General features: G+C 37.2%; 4 protein-coding genes across 4 annotated transcripts in view; 3 read left to right on the top strand and 1 right to left on the bottom strand.

Annotated features, from left to right (window-relative positions):
* LOC109949259 (glycine-rich cell wall structural protein-like) overlaps nucleotides 1-667 on the top strand; it is a 2,222-nt gene extending 1,555 nt beyond the window's left edge. The window contains exon 2 of the mRNA XM_020564447.1: nucleotides 535-667. Within this exon, the coding sequence (XP_020420036.1) occupies nucleotides 535-667 (133 nt within the window). The remainder of the gene's footprint in view (nucleotides 1-534) is intronic.
* On the top strand, nucleotides 3,085-4,931 carry LOC18790259. The gene is made up of 3 exons (XM_007225777.2): nucleotides 3,085-3,304; nucleotides 3,408-3,602; nucleotides 4,522-4,931. Exons 1-3 carry the CDS (start codon nucleotides 3,144-3,146, stop codon nucleotides 4,772-4,774), a joined length of 609 nt encoding a protein of 202 aa, XP_007225839.1. The 5' UTR covers nucleotides 3,085-3,143; the 3' UTR covers nucleotides 4,775-4,931.
* LOC18792783 (nifU-like protein 3, chloroplastic) lies at nucleotides 5,301-9,374 on the bottom strand. The gene is made up of 4 exons (XM_020554658.1): nucleotides 8,902-9,374; nucleotides 8,685-8,802; nucleotides 6,549-6,847; nucleotides 5,301-5,687 (listed from the first exon to the last, which is right to left on the bottom strand). Exons 1-4 carry the CDS (start codon nucleotides 9,031-9,033, stop codon nucleotides 5,496-5,498), a joined length of 741 nt encoding a protein of 246 aa, XP_020410247.1. The 5' UTR covers nucleotides 9,034-9,374; the 3' UTR covers nucleotides 5,301-5,495.
* LOC109949244 lies at nucleotides 17,567-19,307 on the top strand. Its single transcript, XM_020564389.1, has 4 exons — nucleotides 17,567-18,370; nucleotides 18,561-18,717; nucleotides 18,817-18,928; nucleotides 19,091-19,307. Exons 1-4 carry the CDS (start codon nucleotides 17,567-17,569, stop codon nucleotides 19,305-19,307), a joined length of 1,290 nt encoding a protein of 429 aa, XP_020419978.1.

The raw sequence follows: 21,028 nt of genomic DNA, 5'->3' as shown, positions 1-21,028 counted from the left end.
TTACGAAAAAATAGGTCTTGTCTGATTCTAGCTATCGAAAATATTAATATTCCTTGACTAGCACAGCTGCTGGCCTGGTTTGACAATTACTTCACTGCAGTTTGCTTGTAGGAACATTTTGGGCTCGTTCCTCCTCTCAATAAATTTTGGACAAATATGTACCTTGAAGCTCTATGTCCTATATTTCTAACCATATGTAGAAAAATCAGAAAGGCCTTAAAATATCATTTGTGGCATAGTAATCCAGATACTTCCGAATTTCACCTTAAGCTGCCCTGTCTTGAAATACTGCTCTGATTGACTACTCCAAAAATTATAGAAAAATTAGAGGCATATTCAATGTCTTAGCTTCACTCTCCAATTGGCCTTGCACATAAATTCCACTAAGAATTTGTATTTTCACTAAAAACCGATTAAGTGCTTTGGAAAGCTGAAAATAGAAAAAATAAATCAATAAGTCTTCTTTAAAGCAAATTCTCCTACAAAAACTAAGTGAGAATGGTGACTAAATGAATATATTTATGAACCTATTAGTGATGCTGGAGGTGGTTGTGGTGGTGGTGGTGGTGGTGGTGGTTATGGTGATGGTAATGACCATGGCAAGGTGGTGGTGGTGGTAACATGGTGGCAAGATGGTGGTAGTAGAGGTGGTGAAATCATATCTTGAGAAGAACCAATATATCTATCAAAATCTCTAAGGCCCCGTTTGGTTCACAGAATGAATTTGAGGAGAAATTATTTCCCATGTCATTTCCTAAGAGATGGAAAATGGAATATTCCTTTCCCACGTTTGGTAATACTGGGAAGGTAACCGCGAGATATCACTTTATTTCTTTTTCCATGTTTGTTTTGAGTATAAATGGAAAACAAAGTTAGTATAAATTTTCAATTATACCCATATTAAATCAAATAAAAAAAGAATGCATTTAATTATATATTGTAATTCTAAATTGTTAATGGGGACAAAATGGTCATGAAAAATATTTATTTAATATTGGCTCATTTTCCCAAACTTTCCTATGAGGAGGGAAAATAAAAACCCAAATTGGGAAGATGGCTTCACTTTCCACCTACTTTCTCATGGGCCAGGCAACGATTTCCCATGCTTGGACTTACCAAACATGGGAAAGAAATTGATTTCTCATCCCTAAGTCTCCTTTCCCATGAACCAAATAGGGCCTAAGGAGAAGCAAAGATTTGTGATGGCCTAGAATTAGTCTAGGATCAATCAAAATTCACCACTTCTTGTATTTCCTTTAAAGTCAACAGTTTTTTTTTAATACACTCAAATTTTTACAGAGTCTTTTAAAGTCATGATTGAATACAATCATAATTAAATGGATTTTAAAGAGTCTGGATTGAATACACCCATAATTTTATAGACTTCTAAAGTCATGATTGAATACCCCTGGACTTTTAAATTTCTTTAACATCTCTTAAAATCTTAAGTGAATACACTCCCCTAAGTATTATCTATTGACAATGACCCTTGTTATGGTTAGATTATTTCAATGACCTATATTTAATGACATGTGAGTAATGCACAACCTCTAAATGTAGAGGCTCGAGAAATATTGAGTACTGGGCTTGGATTTGTGGACCAAATACTTAGAAAGGTGCCACCAATTACACATTGGCCTATTATGAGAAAAGAAAAAAATGTTGTACATGTTTTCTTATAATTATTATATGTTGAAAGCCCATTTATCATCTATTGGTATTATTATTTAAGAGAATAAGTTTTTCAAACCTGTTTTTAAGAGAAAAGCGATAATTGTATTTATAAATTAGACACAAAGACCATAAACTATAAGGGCAAGTACAAATACCCATAAAGAAATAATCCATAGATGGAAGCATAGTAACCACACATAATTAATCCAGATACATAGGAACACAGCAGAAACATCAAGTGCTCAAACTGTATCCCCAATAATAGCCACATAAGGCCAAAGAAATTTCAGTATAAAAGTCGCAAGCCTAAACAAGACATACATGAAACGTAGTGCCTAAAACTACCAATATAACTACAACTTTTAAACTCTCAAACACTCAACTCACAAAGAGTTGGTGCAATTATTACAACTCAAGAAACTGTAAATACCCAAAGCACGAAAGATTCCAAGAATTGTAATACCACAAGAGCCGGCAACAAAATCACCAGTGCAACCAAGCAAAAATCCAGCCAAAAAGCTAGTAAACAACCCTGAGAGAGGGGAGGGACATGGAGGAGAGGAAGGGCGAAAGGGGAGGGAAGGGAAGGGTAGAGAAAGAGAGGAAGGAAAAGGGGAGGGAAGGTTAGGGGATGAGAGGGGTGGGGAAGAAGGCCACCACACCCAAAGAGGGGCGGCGGCTGGAGTTGAGTTCCTAAGGCTTTATTTTTGAGAGAATTCCTTAAGGTTTCGTCTTTTTTGATATCCAATTATCAAGCTAGAAAACATATCCAATAAGTTTTGTAAACCTTTGTAAGATAATACCTCCTATATCCATATTTTATCAATTTTCCCTTATTAAACACACATAATAAGGGTACACAAGTTATTAGAATTTAGTTTGATAAAATAGAACTATTTCCACAATTTTCTCATCACACTCTTGCTGATCAATAATTTCCACCAATCTCTTTTGCTCTCCCATAACTAGCACTGCTTTCTTTCACTCCTTCTCTTCCATCAATAACTTCACTTTTAAACTATTTACTCAAATGATACTCAAACTCTCTATTTTAACATAGACAATGTCGCGGACCATCCAAATGGGGATCACTCATCTTCAATTTGGTGGGCAATGCCAAATCAGGTGAGAACCGCATCTATCAATGGCGCTTCAACATTCAAGTGGTTTGTGGGTGGACTGAATCTTGGGTTGGCTTGAGATTTGAGTAGTATCATCAACTTTCTCATCTTATTATTTATTTTCTTATGTTTTTGGGTCAGAATGGGTTATAATCTTAAGATGATATACAGTAGGTGAAGGCCCAAAACATATTTAGTGAGAAATCTAACATTACTTGTGGTATCAACCAATTATATCACGACACGTGGGAACCTCAGAATCATAAATGATTCTGAAAAAGCTTTTGTGTCATCATGTCTTGCAGCAACTAGAGAAAAGATCAACACAAAACTCATAAAGAAGTAAGCATGGCAGCTTCAGTGGCCTCATCCCAACAGAGCTTTCTTGCCAACGCTCTCGCACCACCAACCCACAAACCCAAAACCAAGATTCTCACTTCTGCTGCTAACACTACCATCTCATGCAAAAGAAGCTACTCATCAACAGATGACCACAAAGGCTCTTCCAGGTACTAATCTAATAGGTTGGTTTCTTGAACTGGTTTTTTTCTTTTTCAAGCTTGATTCTTTTTGTGGTGACTGGTTTCTGAGATACCCTTGTGTTTAATATAGCGATGATGGATTGCTTAGAAAGAATGAGAACAAATTGGCGAAGTTGGCAATGGTGACACTGGCAGCTGGGGTGTTGACATTGGGCCCAGTTCATGATGCATCAGCTGCCAAGACTGGTGGCAGAGTTGGGGGCCAGGCCTTCCGGCCTTCGGCTCCTCCTCGGTCTTCATCCCCTAGGATCAACAATAATTCAAGGTATTAAGAAGTTTGAATTTGCTTGTTTCAATTCAATAATTGAAATGGATTGTTGGTTTGGGATTAAGAAGTAGACTGGTTGTTGTAGCATGGTTTAATGATGGGCTTGATGTTATTGGGAGTTCAATTGAACAAATTTGCATCTTTTTTTTCAGCTGGAAATGTGTGCCCCAGAAAACATTTGTGCTAATTTTATAATAGCTAGTTTTGTATTCATAAGTTGATTTATGTATTGGTATTCTTTGTTTTATATTGTTCTTTTTCAAAGGCATATATAGAAGTTTCAAATTCTAGTGACCTTAAGCTATAGATCAATTAGGAAACAAGTTCTTTTTCTACTAGAGAATACAAGGGTTTCGATCGCTTCGTTGCTTCATTCAGACAACTTTTAACTGCTGGAGAAGGGCCTGCTCTTAATCTTTTTAGTTCAGTTGTTTTTCTTTTTTTCCTAAATGAACAAATCTTTTTACTATGAATTTTGAATGATAGTGGTATTGTTTGATTTTTTTTCAAGGTATTTTTCGTCGATTTTTTTTTTTGGGGGTAATTTTTACACGTTCCTTGGGGTAAAAATCCTAGATCTGCCACTTGCCTGTAAGACAACCATGAACCTAGTACCTCTTGTAAACAAGGCTTCGATACCATGTTAGAGAACCAATAGATCCATTAGGGAATACGACAATAATGTATGCCAAGCTTACATACCAAGCTTACAGGAGCCTCTCACGAGTTGTGGACGAATGTATGAGCACTCAATGTATGTGTCCTTAAGGAGACTTGTTTTCTCACATATGATTTTATTTTTTTACTTCTCATAAATGACTTGTCTTCTATGGAACTATTGTTAGATTGATGACTGTCCTGTGTAATGTGCTTTAAGTTTATTTCTAAAGAATGTTAATCTGTGTTTCTTTTGTAGGACCAATATTTATATCAATCCTCCAGTAGCCCCGCCTTTAGTTGGTGGTTATGGATACGGTTACGGAGTACCATTCTTTGGAGGCTGGGGTTGGTCACCATTTTCATTTTTTGCCCCAGGTCCTAGTGTTGCCGTCGGCATTGGTGGTGGCTTCCAACTCTTAGCTTTCTTTGCGTTTCTTGGTGCTGTTGCTGCTGTTGCAAGGAGATTCACTGGATCAAGAGACGAAGAAGAAGATGATGATTACTATTAACAGACAACTGAAGAATATATGCTTTGTTTTGGTGGCTACAAGACATTTTGAGTAGCCACCCTGTTTTATTGTAGAATAGCATCATGTAATGTAACATAACTGTGCAAAGTTCCACTACAAAAACATTCAATTAAATAATGTACTTATGATCTAAGCATTTCACTTGGAGTAAAAGAAAGAGAGAGCGGGGAGGGTAGGGGACACTGGTTTTTGGTGGTGCGGGGAAAAAATCATCTCCGGAAGCTGGTGTATCGAGATGTTTAGCGAGCAGGAGATGGTTGAGGTGTTTAGTAAGCAGGAGATGGAGGGGAGGGGAGAGAGGAGAGGAGACAAAACATTAGAAAGTTAATATTTGAGTTTTTTTATACAACCGACATTGGGGAAGAGGGAAATCGAATACACGGAAGGAAGAAATCAAATAATTATGTTTAACCATGAGTGTATTTGATTTTAATTATTTAACTTAATATCAAATAATTAGTCAATGAATGGAATTGGCTAATCAAAGCAGGACGCAAGGGAGGCATAATCGCTACAAGCAGAAAACAAGTTATATAAGACTTGCAATGTTTTTCGTGTAAGTTACAAAGAAGCTTACAATGTAACGAGGAACCATGTATTTTCAGGCGTTGATGAGTATAATGCAACAAAAACTGGCCGAACAATTTTTCCATTCTCTGCATCATACATTCACAATAGATTTACTTTTGATGGTATATTATCATTCTATCAACTGAACAGCTGCAATAACGGGTATTTTTTCCCTCAGTTTTTGTGTTAGAGCAACACGAACTGTCATGACCCCGGCTGCTGGTCCACTTAACCGAACTTTGACGACGTAGTCATTGATCTGTACAAGCTCCAGGATCCCACCTCCTGTGCCAGCAAGATATGGTCTAATCTCAGAAAGAACCTGAAAAAGAATGTAGCTCCATCTAGTTAAGTTGAGCACTCATTATGTATGAGGTTGTCATAATGACATGAAATGAAGAAAGTTTATCGAAACCCCTAACTGGAAATGAATTTATTATGTCACATAGATATTCAAAGTAGCAATGAGATTGCATGCCATATAATGAAATAAGTAATAAAAGGGTTAAGGAGATAACCAAAGTCAGTCTCTTCAACATGTTCTCTACTCTACTAGATTAGCTAGTTTGTGGGTAAGGAGGCACTAAGGCTTCATTGAAACTGAGAATTGTACAAAGTTGATCGAAAAATTGTTGCTTTTAGAATCACCAGCTGTTGTTACTAAGACAGTACTAAATGAGAAAACACAGAGATTAAAGAAAAAGAAAAAAAAAAGATGTTCAGATGAATTCCAAAATCAAATATTTTCTAGTACATTTGTATAAGCTGTAAAAATTACACTGCAGTTTCCAAGTTTCATTCTTGGTTCAGGAACGTGCATAGTTGCAACTGTTGATGAGGGGTTTTTTTTTCTCCATAGTAGCAGCAAAATGGAGTTGTTTGAGATTTATAATTCATTCTGCAATATTTCTTATTCACCAGAAGTTGGAGAGCAGGCCTCCCTCGATCATAAAAATAATCAATTTCACTTAGCACAAAACAGGCCTCAATTTATCACTTAAAGTGTTCCTATAATTTCATTTCGACATGGAAATTGGTAAAGAGTAATGATATCATTTAACTTCAGACTGATTACTTGAGACATATCAGCACTATGACATTGGAATGTAAAACAATTTCATAGAACTGATGTATAAATTAAATAAATAAATTTTACTTAGTTGGAGATGATGATTTGTCTAACCTTTTCTACATTTTCCTCATTTAGCTCAAGACCTGTCTCTCTGTCCAGAATCTGTTCTACTTCCATAATCTCGGGTATTTTATCTCGCAGGCGGGTCTCAATTCCCATCTTTAGTGTCATTGTTGAGCTTGGACATGACCCACAAGCTCCTTGCAGTTTTAATACCACAACAAGGCCATCTATCTCATGTAGTGCCACATTCCCACCATCAGCCATCAAGCCAGGTCGTACCTCATCCAAGACTTTCTCTACATTTTCTTCAGTTAACGGAAGGATGCAGTATGGTGAAACAACATGCCCTGCATTATTAAGAAATCAAAAGAAGTAAAATCAAAATCACAATCCGATATGAAAACTCATTTAATTAGATCCTAATTAGATGTGAACAAGAGATGGATGCCATCACTTGCATCAAATCTGATGGGCAAACAAATAAGTTCACAGAAAAATTTATAGTGAGACATATGACAGTATTACAGATACAGGAGAGGAGAAGTAAGGATTGTTGTCCCAATTGTGATGAAGAAATGCAAGGCAAGACATCGTTGTAAGAAACTATTCACAATCACATAGTGTGAACAATTCCTTCCCTTTTAACGTTGCCCTTGTTGTCAAGGGTTATATTTGGAGACCCATTTTCTTGTTCCATGTAGACTTATCGCCATCCTCTCCCTCCAAGCATGCTGCAATCATGAACAGTTTCTTTGACATTTGCCTAGGCCTGTAGTTTTCATCACAATAAAAACAAAGACCCTTACTTCCCTGCCCTGAATCCGCGCCGTTGTCAGTTGCCTCACTGACATAACAGCATGATGACTCATAATTATAACAAACCCAAAATGAAAGGAAGACTTCATAGACAAGACACACCTACAAAAACTTCTAAACCGTCCCAAAGACATTCAACATAAATGCTTATTCAACCTACTTCTATACATGCGCATGTAACAGAGGAGGATTTAAATTAATAAGTGGAAAAAGGCATTTCAAACAAATTCCCAAATGAGAGCAAGAGCTTTATTCTCTATCATTTTACTTTTGCAACTTAAATGTTCCTCCTGGTAATATGTACAAATACTAAATTTAAATCCCATGATTTTGAATGCTTGAATCAAATGCAGCTATAAGACTTTACTGAAGCACCATTATTTGTTGGAGAAATGAGGTGGAGAACAGAGTGTTAAAACCTAAATGTTATGTTTGATGTTGTAACTCCCATGAAAGAAGCCTTATCTGATTCAAGCAATGATACATAGTGCTCTTTCAATTGTTTTTGAAGAATCTTGAATTGCTAATGAGATGAAAGGTAAACAAACCACACCAGTTGGCAACATTGTAATGTTATTTAAATAGATAAGGGTAAATTCCTTCCTATAATTTAATCTAAATTTGTCAAAGTGTATCCTAATGTTTTCACATTTTCCATGTGACCACGATTGAGCCGACATGGCCCCATTTGACCCATTAAGTTTATGCGACCATAGTTGGATATTTTGAGCATGAAATAAGTTTGGTTTGAATTCTACCCTAAAAATGGCTCAAATGGTGGCCGCATAAACTTAAAATGGATCAACGGCAGCCACATGGATATCATTCGATATCCATCCCAAAAGCTTAAGGTATCAGGATGCAGACATAGTTACTTTTTTATTTTAAACTCTCCCTCACATGTAAGTTTCTCTTCACCGTTAGAACCAACACATGGAATTTGACTTAATTCTAAGGATGTAATAGCAAGTTTAACTCAGGATCACCTACTATGTTACCAAATAATGTGATTAATTTTGTTCGTTTACCACTATTCTCAAAAGTTGAAGTTGTTAGGATGTGGGCAAACAATTGTTTTATAGTAGGTATAATGAATAGAACAACAAACTAGCTATTAGTCTAATGGTATTTCTCTTTCCAATGTTGGAAGATCTCCGAAGTTCGAATCTCCCTTCCCCATTGATTAAAACAATGTTTAATGAATAGACTTAACTGTAGCGAAAACCATTAATAGTTAATACATACATTGATCAAATTGAAACTTTAGAAGCTAAGCTAAATTACATTTTGATTCAAATTATAAGGGTGGAAGGAGTAATTGCCTCATAAACAAGACGAGAATAGAAATTGATAAATTCTCATAGATACCTGCTTGTTTTCTTCGAGCAAGATTGTAATCAAACCCAAGAAAGTGTCTGCTACAGAATTGACCTCTGAGAAAAGAAGCTTGCTTTGAAGAAAATCCACAGGCAATTGAAGTGGAGTTCTAGAAAAAATGAATTCCAAAAGTAAGAAATAAGCTAAAAGGCAAAACCCCATCACCAAAAGTACAGAAAATGAAAATGAGTGTAAAACTGAGTAGCACCTTGAAGAGTGATAGATGAGAAGTTGAAAGCAGTTCAGATGATGATGAGAGAGATGGGTTGAACAGAGCAGTGGTTGCTGGTGGTGTTGTTGGCTTGAGACCTTGGGTTTGGCCTGAGAATGCACCCACCATTGAATGAGAGTGTGGCACTGACTAGGCCAATTGTGCCAAGTAGGAGGAGCCTTGTGTTTCTCTCTTCTCTAAAGTAAACCCAGAAACAATTGTTTTTTAGTTTTTTTGTTGTTGTTTTTGTTTGTGTTTTGTGCTGGTTGGAGAAAGTAATGGTGGGAATTTTGATAGGAAGCATTATTTGATTGGCTGTTGATGGTAGACAAGTGCAAATTCTGTTGTTGCAGATATTCTGTGGATAGGAATTTTAGCTGCATTGCTATATTTTTCATAAATCTTATGTGGACAAGGCCAATTTTCAGTGAAGAAAAGAAAAGGCCAAGATAATGGGCAGCTCAGATAATGAGGTACTTCTGCTGGGTTTGGGCTCAAGTTTATGGCTCTTCTACTGGGCAGATCATTCCCTAAATACAATTCTCTTTTTATGGTTTGGGTTTTATTGAGTTTGTGTGTAGGGTGTTTTGGGTTTGATGGAGTTAACAGGGGTGTTTTGGTTTGATGCGGTGTCTCTTGTTTTATTGTTGCGCTTTGCTGTTTTGGTGCTTATATTTTGTGATGTGAGAGTATTAATATTTGTGATCTTATATGGGGGTACAGATTCTCCAATGTGAGTCTTATCTTGATATCTGTAATGTGCCCTTCCAAGATATATGTAGGGAAGTTTCCAACTTCAACAAGAAGTCTTCATCATATATATTGTTAAATATCATAATTTTGAGTTACACATCGGTTCAAGGTTTAAAAGTTTGAAAAGTGGTATAAAATTGTATTTTTATATTTGGTAAGTACATACTTAAAAACGTAATACTTAACACATCAGTATGAACTTTCCATGCATGAGGGAATTTCATACCCACATGAGATTTTCATACCATTTTTCTCCCATTTGCAAGTTTCCCTCCACCTGGGAAAACATTTCATACACTTTCTTGGAACTACATGTTCTACATTTCATATAATATTGTGCAAAGCAAACATGTCCCCAACACACTAATGAGAACAGGGGCGGACTCAATCATAGGCTAACTTGGGCTATAGCCTAGGTGGCTTTTATTATTTTTTAGCCCAAAGTCACATGTAGCTCACCCTATAGCATACCCCACTTCACGCATCAGCTCTTCACCATGTTCAATTTTCTTGGTGGGTCATATTTTATTGGTGGAATGTTAGCAAAAGAATTATTTTATTGTTGGAATCGTACAATTTTCTTTTCTCAATTTGTTGTTACTGAAATTTGGGGATTTTTTAAGGTTCATGAAGTATAAATTAGGAGTTTTCAATTCAGTGTTATGAATTATCAATTACAGATTTGCAATTAGGTTTTTGTCTTCTTATTAGGTTTTGTAAGTAAGATAAATTTAGCCCACTCTATTTTGAAATTTTGAGTCCGTTCCTGAATGAGAATCTTCCATTTTCATTTCCCACAAACATAGGAGTTTCTTTCACGAGAAATAAATAAATGACGATTGAATATAATTGAAGGCATCAAAACTTTGAATAAAATCTTTTTTAATCAAATGAAAACTATGTTGCTAGATCAAATAGTCATGCACCAAATCGCCATCAAATTGGTCATGCATTACCCATCTAACACATGGACACCCTCACCCTCCATTGTCCAAAATTATTTACATAAATATAAAATTCCCAGAAGTACAGATCCCCTTGGAGCAATGCTATCAGGCTGGAGATCCTTGTCTGTTCCCTTCCACAATTCTTAATGCAAACCTGCCAATATATGTTCCTCTCATCCATGTGATTATGAAGACACACACACACACCTACTTTTATGGAGCATTAATATTTCAGCTAATTTAAACAACTAATGCAAAACTAAACAATGCAAGTAAATATAAATGCCACAGTCCAAAAAGATTGAAGGGGAAAAAGAAAAAGAAAATGTATTTGTGAATGCCAATCTGTTCAAATGATGATCTTGCTTTCAAAACTTTGTTGTGAGAATAAATAATGTTGACATCAATAATTGAGGATCCAAGATAAACCAGAAAGAGGAGAAATAATAACAATAATATATGAGCATTACAGCAACGTGGGATGAGAAGATATCATATGAAAATGAGAGAACGTATTGGATCCAGCGTAGATAAGCCTTGGCCCGAAACTAGAGAGATTCCCTTGGTCCTTTTTAAAACCCAATCCTCTCTCTCTCTCTCTCTCTCTCTTTTAATATTTGTTTTGATTATTTGTTGAGAAGTCATCCCAGAATCTGATGCATTGAATGTGAGTAAATTTAGGTTTTAGCCATAAAAAAACTTTCACTTTTGGAAAAAGCCAAACCTTTTTCAAAAAAGACAGAAAAACCTCTCGACTTTCAAATCAAAGACATGCAAATGTAAATGATTCATTAAGAAATCCAAAAATAAATAAGGGCAATTTTGTCCATTTTGACTTCTTTTAAAAAATTTCTCTCTCCTTTGGGTTTTTCCAAAGTCTCCCTTGAATGTGAGACCTAGCTGAACTGGGGGCAAGAGTTTTTTTTTTTCTTTAATTTTTATGTGAAGATCAGGACTAGGGGTGACAATTTCGGATACGACCCGATACACGACTCGAAATCCGCACGAGAAATTAGCGGGTTCAACCCGCACGATAAAAAAACAGGTCAATTTCGGGTCAACCCGTTCTGACCCGTTTAATAAACGGGTGGGTTTCGGGTCAACCCGCTAACCCGCTATAATACCTATCTAACCCGTTTATTAAACGGGTCGTGTCACGGGTCGTGTCAACCCGTTTAATAAACGGGTGGAGACTTCAACACACACACAAGGGGTTTCGAACCCCTCCCATCCTCATTTTCTCAAACATCTTATCCACCATGCTACAACCAACTTTGTAATTTTATGGTATGCCTTTTGATATTTATAATGTTTCTTTTTCTTTTGAGTTTTCCTTTCTTTTCCGTCTCTCTTCTCCTCTTTTTTTTTTCTTTTTTTTTCCTTCTTTCTTCTCCTCTCTCTTTTTTTTTTCCTCTCTTTTCCTTTCCTCTTCTCTCTTTTTTTTTTCTTTTTTTTTTCCTTCTCTTTAGTTTTCTCTCATCTCTCTTTTTTCTTTCTTTCTTTCCTTCAATCTTCTCTCCTCTCTCTCTCTCTCTCTATTTTTTTTTCTTTCTTTTCCTTCTCTCTTCTCTCCTCTCTCTATCTTTTTTCTTTCTTTCTTTTCCTTATATTTTCTCTACTCTCTTTGTTTTTTTTAATTAAAATTTTTTCGGTTGTGAGTTTTGTAACATGTATATTATTCTTTATGAACCCGTTACACGACTCGAAACCCGCACGATAAAAGACGACCCGAACCCGACACGACACGTTTATTAAATGGGTTGGGTTCGGGTTGAGCATTCTTGACACGTTTATTATCCCGACACGACACGACCCATTGCCAGCCCTAATCAGGACATGAGCCAAAAGACATTACTATTTAAAGAATGAAGCTTATCAGAATCTTTCCTTACAGAGGGACAATATTTTTCATTTTCTAATTCTCTTATACAAGTTAGGTCATGGGTAGCAAAGTATGAAGAAGATGTGTGATGATGTCATTGATTTTTATTTTTTATTTTTCCCAATATCAAGGGTGTAAAACTATGATAATAATGCTCAAGCCAACAAAAAGAAATTCAAAATTTCAATTATCAAATTATTCGAAATATGATATTTCAATACGTTTATATGCTTCTTTTCTGTATCAACTAGAGCTATAAACTTCAAATAAATTATATTTTTTTTTGTAAAAAGGCGATAATATTTTTTAATAAGATAAATAAAAACAATACAATGCAACTAAAGTGCCAAATAAATGATATATTAATATGCTAGACAAGACTCTTTTCTTCTTTGGCCTCCTTTATAACCAACAAAACATTTGTAATTTACTTTGATATATGCATATAGTAGACTTGTTAATTTTGGGGTTTACTCAACCTATTAGCTATATATCATCTTATGAAACGAACTGTAACGGCATAAAGCTAAACCTATCATAAGTATCAATGTTTTTTGAGAAGAATATTTCATTCATAAAGCAAGAAGGCATACAAAGATCGGCACGAATACAATGGCCTCGCGAAAACCTTTTTAGGAAAACCACATGGGACAAACTCCAAGATAGAAAAGAGTACTACACATGTCATGAACTAACAGAAGAGTCCGATCCAGGCCACATTGGATTGCTACAAAAACAGAAAAAGAAACTAACTAGACACCAACACAATAGACCCACATGAGAGAACTGCAACACATTCCAACTGTCAAAAGAAACCTTCTATGAGAACTCATAGCTCTCTGTACACCACACAAACTGCATAGCACACTAAGATTCAAAGGCACAAGAGAGCACATGGAGGCGACAACAAAGAGGACCCCAGAGAAGCACAACAACTTAACGTGGAACCTGACAAAGAAAAACCTCCTATGACCAAGCATAGTTATTTGGGCGACGCAGAACAGATAAGAGCTACAAAAGGTCAACACAATAGGGGGTGAAAACAAAAAGGCCAACAAAACAGATAAACTAAATCAAAGAAAACCCTTATGAAAACACACTATCGTAGCCTAACACTGTCAGAGGACTCCTATGAAAGAAAACATAGTCCGTTGGGCAGCACATAACTGTAGAAGTATGCAGAAAGATTGACGACAGAGAAACACCACATAAAACAAAACCCCACGCTGGCCACTTAAAAGCATTCATTGGATGCCAAGCCTACGAACACTCTAAATGCACACTAAGGTGGACCTCTATGAGACCAGACAAGATGGGTTTCCTTGGCCTTATCAGAACAAGCACCACTACAGAGTTTTTTATTACCGACGCAATTCGCACTCGGCACCATTAAATCACTACCTGTAACCACACCCTCTAGTTGCTTACGCTTCACACTGATTTTACCGGATGCACTCATTGAACCCCCATCCCTTTTTTTGGGCCTGCCACGACCTTTCTTCTTCTGTAAACCCTTAGAGAGCTGAATGATAGGCATAAGAAAAAAAAGGGTCAGAAAGATCTGAGCTCACATTATCCCGAGAGATGGCCACAGAGATAGAAGGTGCTACGGCTCCAGAATGTGCACATGCAACCAGTAAAATAGAAAGATCACCCAACGTTGTAGAGGGTTCCAGTAAAGTTACCTCTCAGGTGGGACTGGCTCTAGTGGTACTAGGGAGCGAGCTTCATCATCAGTAAGACTAGTCTGTCGGCGAAGAGACTCAATAGCCTCCAAACCCTAATGACGACGTGGAAGAATGGGAGGAGATGCAGAGTCCTCAAACTCATCCCTATCACAGGAGTGAGAGCGCCAATAACGGTCATTATAACCACCTTGATCACCCGACCCATCCTGGGAAAAATTACCATTGCCCGTGAAAGGAGGGGGAGAAGTCGAGGAGCAATAGGCCAGAGAACCAATAGGTATACCGCACAAATTTGTAATACCTTCCAAGTCAGCAAAAACAGAGATTAACTGATCACGTAAACTCAGAGTGAGAGTCCTATTGATGGTTTCATATTTCTTAATACACACCTGAGTAGAATGGCTAAATCTCCTGCAGGCAAAAAAAATGATAAGGAAGGTACTCATATTTGAATACCACCATTTTCTCCCCAACCTTCGGAAAAGTGACTCATGTCCAACGAATGAAAGGTAAGGTGACATCAAAGCGCAACAGATGTGAATAAAGCGACCTACACGATATGACCCATTGCGATTATCCACCTAAAGAACATCCCTCAACGTAGCACCAATGGCCTGAGCAACTGCTATCGTTATACAGAAGCCGGGTACACTATGTAATTGTACCCAAAAAATGTTGCGTGTCAAAGGCATAGAATGCATACTACCATCAAGAATGAGATTTTAGCCAACAAGACCAAGGAGAGTCGATACAACCAAGGTTCCATTTCAAATACCCTTTCTTATCCCGAGCACTCACAAAGCGCACCCAGAACCTATTAAAATCTATTTCCTTGATTAAGACCTCCTCAGTACCTTTCCAAAGATGCGAAAATATTTTGATAAATCCATCACGGTTGACAGGATGATCCACAAAGACTTTAGCCATGAGACTATAGGTAAATCCAATAAAACTATTAGGGATGGCTGAAGAGCTAATAACCACACCAGCCTATTCTCAGGGGTAAAAACCAAACGAGTGCTCAATATCATCAACAACAACATCAAGATTGCAATCCGAAAGAGACATGACAACCAATGCAGAAAAATGTAAGAGAGCACCTACGAGCGTAAGAAGAAGACCCACTTGCATATGCCAACCCGAAATCATGGCGACAAAGCTAAGGTAAGGAAACCGTAACCCTAGCCACCACACCCCAAAACTTCAAGCGGAAACCAAGTAGCCACGCAACCAAAACCACCTTAGTCAATGACCGAAAGTAACATGACCTGATGCCACGCAAACGATGATGACCTGCGACGACAACATGAGCCGACGTCAAATGAGAGAGATGACTAAAACCTTAGTGGCACAGGTTCTGAAAACTCGAAAAAACAAGGATCAACAACTGAGAAATGAGATGACCGAACCCTAATAATGCAAAACCTGTTGATGTGAGTCTTCTAATTAATCAAGGAGATTTATTTCATTAATTAATTAAGGGATTTTCTTTCCTATTTTTATTATGAGATAGTTTCCTAATTCTTTACTGTATCTAATTCCTTGTAAAGCACCCTATAAACTCTTATATATACCTCATTATAGAGAAGAATAAGATTAACCTAATACATTGAAACCATATTCATATTTTAGCATGGTATCAGAGTAATCGATCCTAGGTTGTCTCTAAACCCTTATCTCAAATTTCTCATATTCAAATTCAAAACCTTAAATCAAATTCCTCATAATTTTTCCCCAAATCCAAATCCCTCAAATCTAAAGTCCTAAAATCCTCTTATCCAAATCCCTAAATACATACCTTCAAATCTTATACACATACCTCTTAAATCCAATTCCTACATCAAATTCCTCATCTTCTCATATCACATCTTACTTCTACTGCAATGTAAGGAACCCCTAGGATTCTCCATCTTATTGCGGACTCATAGAAGCATGAGGTCAATCCTGCTGACCCAGCTACCCGGACTCCTGCTTCTATCACCACCACCAAAGGTTCTATTTTTCATACGTCTTTCAAAAACTCCTCATGGATTATCGACTCTGGCGCTACGAATCACATAACATTTGATCCTGGCCAATTTATTAATCGCAAATCATCCACTCCGTCGGTAGTGTCTAATGCTAATGATACCCTATCCCCTGTGGTTGGGGAGGGCTCTCTATCTTTCTCTACTTCCCTACATCTAGATTCTGTATTACTTGTTCCATCTTTGGACCATAACTTGTTATCTGTTGCACAACTTACTACTACTTTGGGGTGTACTGTAACATTTTGGCCGAATCATTGTGTTTTTCAGGACATCCTCACAGGAACAACGATTGATTGTGTTACTCGGCGGGGCAAACTCTATTACTTAGACTGGGCACCAAATAATGAGGTCAAGGGTGGTCAAGCTTTCACAACCAGTGGAACTCGTCCTGAGGGGGAGAAAGACAAAATTTGGTTATGGCATAAATGTTTTGGGCATGCCTCGTTCGGTTATCTTAAGAAGTTGTTTCCATCATTATTTTTCAATCTTGATGTTTCCAGGTTCTAGTGTGATAAGTGTGAATTAGCTAAGAGCCATCGTATCTTGTTCCCATTAAGTTCAAATAAGAGTTTGGTTCTGTTTTCTCTTGTTCATTCTGATATTTTGGGACCTGCTAAAATTGTCACTCCGGCAAGGAGGCAATGGTTTGTCACGTTTATAGATGATTGCACACGCATGACTTGGGTTTCCCTTCTCAAAACTAAATGGGAAGTCAGTCTCAGGTTTCAATAGTTTTATCAAATGGTGGAGACTCAGTTTCATACCAGAATTCAGGTTCTTCGTTCTGACAATGGCAGAGAATTTCTTAACCATGATCTTAACCAATTCTACATCAACGCTCATGCCCTTACACTCCCCAACAAAATGCGGTGGCTGAAAGAAAGAACAGACACTTATTGGAAGTCGTTTGTGCCTCTCTCTTTGGTGCCAATATGCCACGATCTTTTTGGGGCGAAGCCATCGTCTTCGCAGCATACCTTATCAATCGGATTCCCTCTAGTATCCTAAATTTCCAAACACCACTTCAAACACTTCACCACCATATCCAAACACCTCTCACCCCAAACCTGGAACCCCAAATTTTCAGCTGTGTTGTATTTGTCCACTTACATGATCACCAACGAAGCAAATTGGATCCCCGAGCTGAAAAGTGTGTTTTCATTGGCTATGCACCTTATCAGAAAGGATATCGGTGTTATCATCCTCCTAGTCAGAAAGTCTATACTTCTATGGATGTTGTGTTCCGAAAAAACAACATATATTTTTCAGCTGTACAGGAGGAGCATTGCGACACCAACACTTCTCAAATTTCTGATTTTTTTTCCTCCACAATCGTCCCAGCCTGAAAGCAACCGGTCGCCAATGAATCTACCTAAAAACGACTGGTCGCAGCCTGATAACGACCAGTCGCTTATGACTCTGCCAGAAAACTACCGGTCGCAGCTTGGAAGCAACCGGTCGCTCCCTGAAAACCAGCCTTTGCCTGATATGTCATCTCCTTGCTGTCCAACTCAGGAGGAGGAAACTGATGAGATTTTGCCCACTTTGGAGACTTCTTCAGCTCCAGTACCACACCAATCACTTGTTGAAGATGTCATTCAGATAACATCTTGTCCAAAAATTGATAATACTAATAAAATATCCCATGATAATTTGATTTCAGAAGGCACAAAGCCTACATATCAGCTTCTAGAAAGGAAGAACCATGGCAAACCTCGAGTACAATATGAAGCAGATCTTAAAGCCAAAGGAAAATACCTCATCAATAATTATATATCTCTCAGCAGATTATCAGAGTCACGTGTGCACTATGTGAAGCAGTTGGCTGACATATCTGTCCCCAACAATGTAACTGAAGCACTAAAAGACCCAAAATGGAAAGAAGCTATGAATGAAGAAATGCAAGCTCTCCAAAAGAATGTCAGATGGGAACTCGTGCCCTTACCTAATGGAAAGAAGACAGTAGGATACAGGTGGATTTATACTGTGAAACTCAAAGCAGATGGGTCCGTTGAAATATATAAAGCTAGATTGGTGGCGAAAGAGTACACACAGAGATATGAAATAGACTACAAGGAGACCTTTGCCCCAATAGCCAAGATTAACACTATTAGAGTCCTATTGTCTCTAGCAGCAAATCTTGATTGGCCACTACATCAGTTTGATGTCAAAAATGCATTCTTACATGGAGACTTGGAAGAAGAAATATATATGGACTTACCACCAGGATATAACTTAACTCGTGACAAGAGAGTCAAGTTTGCAAGCTCAGAAAGTCATTATATGGGTTAAAGCAATCCCCCAGGGCATGGTGTGGCAGATTCACTAAATCCATGAAGAATTTGGATATATACAGAGTAATGCAGATCACACTTTGTTCTTGAAACGTGATGGAAGAAGACTTACTGCATTGATTGTTTATGTGGATGACATAGTCGTAACTGGAAACGACAAAGGAGAGCAACTAAAACTGCAGAAGTATTTGTCTCAGGAATTTGAGATGAAGGATTTAGGTGATCTGAAGTACTTTCTATGAATTGAAGTAGCCAGGTACACAACTGGTATATTTTTGTCTCAAATGAAGTATGTATTATATCTGCTCACTGAAACAGGAATACTTGGATGCAAACCTGCTGATATACCCATCAAGATGAATCACAATTTATGTGAAGACATGGATCAAGAACCAACCAATAAGGAACAGTACCAACGCCTTGTTGAAAGGTTGATATATTTAGCTCACACAAGACTAGATATTGCATATGTCGTGAGTATGGTTAGTCAATTTATGCATTTACTCAGTGTGTTCTATAGGAATGCAGTTGATCGAATTTTAAGATACTTAAAGTCAGCACTTGGAAAATGATTAATGTTCTCAAAAAATAGAGATATCGAAGTTGTTGGATATATAGATGCTGATTGGGCTGGCTCAGTTACTGATAGACGCTCTACTTCAGATTACTTCACTTTTGTGGGAGGTAACCTAGTCACTTGGCGGAGTAATAAACAAAATGTGGTTTCTCGGTCTAGTGCTGAAGCAGAGTATCGAGGAATGGCTTATGGAGTTTGTGAATTACTATGGATCAGAAGACTATTGACATAATTGGGTTTCAAGCCAGAAAAGCCAATGGAGTTACACCTTGATAACAAATCAGCCATTGATATTGCCCATAATCCAGTTCAACATTATCGAAACTAAACATGTTAAAGTGGATAGACATTTTATCAAAAAAAAAAATTGAGAAGAAGATTATCCGCCTACCATTCGTAAGATCATAAGATCAATTGGCAGATATCTTAACCAAAGCTATTTGTGAAAGAGTATTTCATGACTCACTTACCAAGTTGGGCATTGGTGACGTATATGCACCAACTTGAGGAGGAGTGTTGACGTGAGTCTCCTAATTAATTAAGGGGATTTATTTCATTGATTAATTAAGGGATTTATTTTCCTATTTTTATATAGTTGATAAATCATTGTATAATTAGGAGATACTTTCATAATTCTTTACTGTATCTAATTCCTTATAAAGCACTCTGTAAACTCTTATATATACCTCCTTATGGAGAAGAATAAGATTAACCTAATACATTCAAACCATATTCATATTTTAGCAAAACCCTAGGCTTTGAATATTTTTTTTCCTTGGCTATCGTCACGTGCAAGAGAGCATCCAAAAACGTTTTATCCTGGTGTCACACTTGTAAAAGCAGTTGCATTTGTACCATGTTGTAAGTTTGTGCTGGAAAAATGGAAATGATATATTCTCTTTGTTCTTTTAAACAAATTCTCTTTTTGAGGGAGATGAGATTAATAGAAGTCAAGGAAAGATACCTATAGAATTCAATGAATTCATAATGTTCCTCAAGAGTCATGACCCAATTCAGGCTACTCCCACTTGCATGATTTGATTACAGAAAAAAGGTAGTCGAACAAATCAACAAATGAAATTTGTTCAGTAAAATTAATATTCTTGTTTCGAAATTGAGCATTCATGAGTGATGACATGAAAGAATTGACGATTGAAGAATCAAACAATTTAGTCCCCCCCAACAGGTCAAATCACAAAGTGACCATTAGATCTTCCCCACTTGGAAAAAAAAAAGGACATGATAAGCTGATAACAAACCCAAACAAGTTACAAGGTTGGGTGAGTGACATGTGTCTATTTTGCCAACTATCCCACCCATCTCAATTCTCAGAGATATCACCGTGGTCCATGACACATTTATTAATATTTTATTTATCATTTTGTAATTTAATTATCATCAAATTCTAATAAAATTCTTTGTTGCTCTAATGGATATCTATTTTATACATCCAAAAGATGAGTAATAACTTATTTGTTGTGATTCGTGAATATATAGACATGTCATGATAATATGAAAATTAAATGCCGGAAAAGTTGGTAAATCTATGGATCAAGACAAGACATATTTTGTTGCCATTGGCCACCACCACTACCATCCCCACCGTCAATTCAACCATTGCCACCATCACCATCGCCGCTGCCACCCACGTCACAGCAACCACGCTCAACCCCTCCCCCCAACCCCCCCCCCAAATGACGTTGTATTTGTAGTTTTGTTCCACAAGCGATGTTGTCCAATTAGTCTCAACCACTAGAAACATCTAAAATCTTCAAATCTGATTTATATGTGTTGAGAGGGACTTTGGGAATATCTATAAGGACGACTTTACTAACAGTTGTTCACAGCTTGAAAACTTCAAGATATATATAGATAAAGAAAATGACCTCTGAGTGAGATTCCCTTGGCAACATGTCATAAGTTGTGTAATAATTTTCACATTTATTCAAGTAA

The sequence above is a fragment of the Prunus persica genome, chromosome G1 (genome assembly GCF_000346465.2).
Source record: "Prunus persica cultivar Lovell chromosome G1, Prunus_persica_NCBIv2, whole genome shotgun sequence".
Classification (NCBI taxonomy): domain Eukaryota; kingdom Viridiplantae; phylum Streptophyta; class Magnoliopsida; order Rosales; family Rosaceae; genus Prunus; species Prunus persica.
This window is presented reverse-complemented; position numbering and strand designations above follow the sequence as displayed.